The sequence below is a fragment of the Galeopterus variegatus genome, unplaced genomic scaffold (assembly GCF_000696425.1).
Source record: "Galeopterus variegatus unplaced genomic scaffold, G_variegatus-3.0.2 Scaffold1322, whole genome shotgun sequence".
Lineage (NCBI taxonomy): Eukaryota > Metazoa > Chordata > Mammalia > Dermoptera > Cynocephalidae > Galeopterus > Galeopterus variegatus.
In genome coordinates this window covers 471,884-475,277 of record NW_007727433.1, presented here as the reverse complement: position 1 = coordinate 475,277, position 3,394 = coordinate 471,884, and the positions used below count along the sequence as shown (strand labels likewise).

The window sequence follows — 3,394 nt, the reverse complement described above, 5'->3', positions numbered from 1 at the left end:
GACGCGCGCTCCGGACGCCGCGCGCACGCGTCCCGGGGCCCGCCTCCCATTGGCCGGCGGGCTTCGGGGCCCGCCTTCTCCACGCCCGGATTGAACGGCCACACTAGACCCTGCCCCGGAGTCGGAAATGCTGCGGGGGACGCCCTCGCCCTCGCCCTGGATTGGCCGAAGAGCTCGCGCTCGCACACTTCTCCAGCCTCTCATTGGCTCCCGGCGGAGAACTTTCTCCTCCTCGACTTCTGATTGGTGGCTTTCTCCCATACCTTCCGCGGGTCTGGAATGGCTGTTACTTTGGGCAGCCCGAACTCCGTGGCTCCTGATTGGCCGAGAGACGCGCTCACCAGGCGCGTTCCTTCGTCGAACGTGGCAGCGGGGCGGAGTCCCGGTCAGGGGGCGGAGCCGCGCCTGCGCCTCCGAAACACCTCGTGTTGCTTTCTGACTGGACCGCGTATCCGTACCTGGCTCCGCCCCCCCGGTCCGCGGGCCGGAAGCTAGGTGTCGCAACTTCCGGCGCGCGTGCCGCCCGTGCGGCGCCTGCGGGGGAGTCGGGGTCGCGGAGGGGCTGCCTGTTGCAGCGGGCCTGCCTACCCGGGTCGGGGACCCGCAGCCTGTCGTGTGTGGGCCGCGGGGACACTTTGTGTACGTCGGGTTTCTTGGAAGTGTCGAAGTGTCGCGTTGAGTGGCTTCTGGAAGCTCCGAGCCCCGCGGCCCGCTCGGGCCCGCGCCCCTCAGTATCGGGCCGGGGAAAGGGAACGCTACCCGGTGGCTGAAGTGGGATCCCGACTTCAGAAATGGCCGGACGTAGGGAAGGGGCTTCCGTACTGTGAGAGTTTGTGCCCGTTGGCGCGTCGTTGTGGAGAACACGGAAGCCCTGCCCTGGAGTGTGAGCTCCGGGGTCAGGACCGGGGGCTGGAGACCTGCGCTTCACGGGGGTGACTTCGAGGGGCCGCGAGCGTGTGCCCCGTGGGCACCGCCCTCCGCCGCAGCTCCGCAGGCCCGGCTAGGTGTCCCCCAGTGAGCAGCAGCCCCCCTTAAGGAGCGACTGCAGCTGCTGGCGGGCGGGGGTGGGCATTGCTTCAGCTCTACTGCACAACCTCCCAACGTTTTGTGAAACCACAGTTTGGGGCCGGAGGCAACAGACATTTGTACCAGGGCTAAGTACTTGTATAAGAGGTGATGGTCTGGCTGATTAGCTGAGTTGGCCAGAGTGTAGTGCTGATAACATCAAGGTCGAGGGTTGGATCCCTGTACCGGCCAGCCACACACACACACACAAGTGCTTATGAGTGTAGCTCTGAGTGTAGATGTATAAATATTGGGGCTTCTGTTTTGTACACGTATGGACATTTAAGATACCATGACATTGATTAGTTCATGATGATTTGGCAGCAGCTTAGCCCTAGAAACATAAGGTATAATGGAGAAATGTTCACAGACTTAAAACATCAGGACCAAGCAGAGAACACTCCAGGTGCACAGGCCAGACAAGCGGCCACGTCACTGTGCTTGAGTCTCACTCAGGTTGGCTCTGGGACACAATTGGCCAAAGCAGAGGGCAGTGGCCAGGGTAGCAGAGGGCAGGGCTGCTGTACAGCCCAGGTGGCCATGACCAGGTTGACTTTCTTCTGTGAAAACCAGAGTGCCGGGCCGGCCCGGTGGCGCACTGCTACAGTGCGCCGCTTGGGAGCGTGGTGGCGCTCCCGCCGAGGGTTCGGATCCCACATACAGACCGGTTCCCGCTCACTGGCTGAGCGAGGTGCGGGCGCAGCGCCGAGGGTTGCGATCCCGTTGCCGGTCCCGGTCCGGTACGGGTGCGACACTGAGGGTTGCGATCTGTTACCGGACACGAAAAAAGACAAAAAAGAAAAAAAAGAAAACCAGAGTGCCCAACAAAGACCCTGGCCTGGATGGATCACGGTATTTCAAACCGAGGCCTCAGCTGCCTGTGATGTGTCCTCTGAAGGCATCCCTGCCCTTCTCGAATTAGCCTGCACCCACCCGTGCAGGAGCAGCAGAAGGGATTCTGGGGAAGCTGGAGGGAGGCCTGTGTTGGGGATGGCCCAAGAGACCCCCAGTCTCTGCAGTGTTGTTCCGTAGCTGGATGAGGTGTGGGGGGTGCGACCTGCTCCCCAGAAGGCAGGTCAGTTCAGCTGAGTACTCTGCAGGCCTTTCTGTCTCTGTCTCTGGCTCCTTTCCCTAAGGCCTGCCCACACACCTTCCAAGAGCAGCCCTGGGGCACCCTGGTGTATCCAGATCCTTCAAGGAGCGTGCCCTTGGGGGTCAGGCTGCCCTGATGCTGTAGTTTTGGCATTTCTTTGAGCCATCACAGATGCTTCCCAACATCCTCCAGGGAGGCTCATTCTCAGAGAAGGCACCCATTAAATACTGGTTGAACTGGTGGGTAATCAAATGTTTTGATTACTACTATTCTCAAAAAGAGTTCTTGGGAGAGAACAACTCCCTGTCAGCCTGCCCCCCGAGGGGGCTAACAGCAGACTTGTGGGCACCCGGGAAGTGCTCCCACGGCCACTGACTTCAGGTTCCTGCTGCTGAACAACAGCAGGGCAGAAGACTGTGCCAGGTGGGTGAGCCAGGGGCATGGGTGAGAGCTAAATCCAGAGCAGGTTGGTAGTGAGTGTGGGCCCAGTGCAGGACAATGCTGGGCGTGGAGAAGGTTCTCTTAAAGCACCACAGCAAGCGGTTAGTGGGTCACATCACACGCCCTGTCCTGGCACTGGCTGTGGCTTGTCACCCTCCTCAGTGGAAGAAGGGTCTGTTTGGAGGTGGCTTGGTCTGTGTGGAGGTTTCAGGATTCCTGGGAGCCATGAACAGAAGGAGGTTGGGGGAGAGGACTGGGCATTGATTTGTGGGGTCAGGGAGGCTGGGCCCTGTAGCACCAGGCTGTACAAACAGGTTTGGGGTGGGACCAGGAGGACTGGGTTAGACTTGAGACCCAACAGACATGTCATACACATTCTGCAGGTGCCACCTCATGTCATCCTGCACCAGGGAGGAGTCAGGACAAAGTCCTGGCTGTTGGCAGTGTGCCCATACAACTTGGCACTCCAGTCTGAGTTCACATGTCTAACTAAAGCTGGGAAAATATTAAGCTTTTAGCCCAACATGAGCCTCAGAAGGCCCTTGCCCTAGAAATGGAACTGCTGACAACATAGACCAACGTTGGGTCTGAGGATTTCCACTGGGCCTTTTAAAAAGTGAACTGGAGGCTGGCCGGTTATAGCACAGCTTTGTAACACCAAGGTCATGGGTTCAGATCCCCGTACCGGCCAGCCGCCCCCCTTCCCCCCCCCCCCCCCAAAGTTGCCCCCCCCTTTTTCCCTTGTTAAGGCCTCAAAAAAAAAAAAAAAAAATTGAGGTTGTTAAATCTTCCTCT

General features: G+C 59.2%; 1 protein-coding gene across 1 annotated transcript in view; it reads right to left on the bottom strand.

Annotated features, from left to right (window-relative positions):
• Window positions 1-261, bottom strand: part of P4HB (prolyl 4-hydroxylase, beta polypeptide) — a 10,833-nt gene extending 10,572 nt beyond the window's left edge. Inside the window, exon 1 of the mRNA XM_008576308.1 lies at window positions 28-261. Within this exon, the coding sequence (XP_008574530.1) occupies window positions 28-261 (234 nt within the window). The remainder of the gene's footprint in view (window positions 1-27) is intronic.
• Window positions 262-3,394: the final 3,133 nt, after the last annotated feature.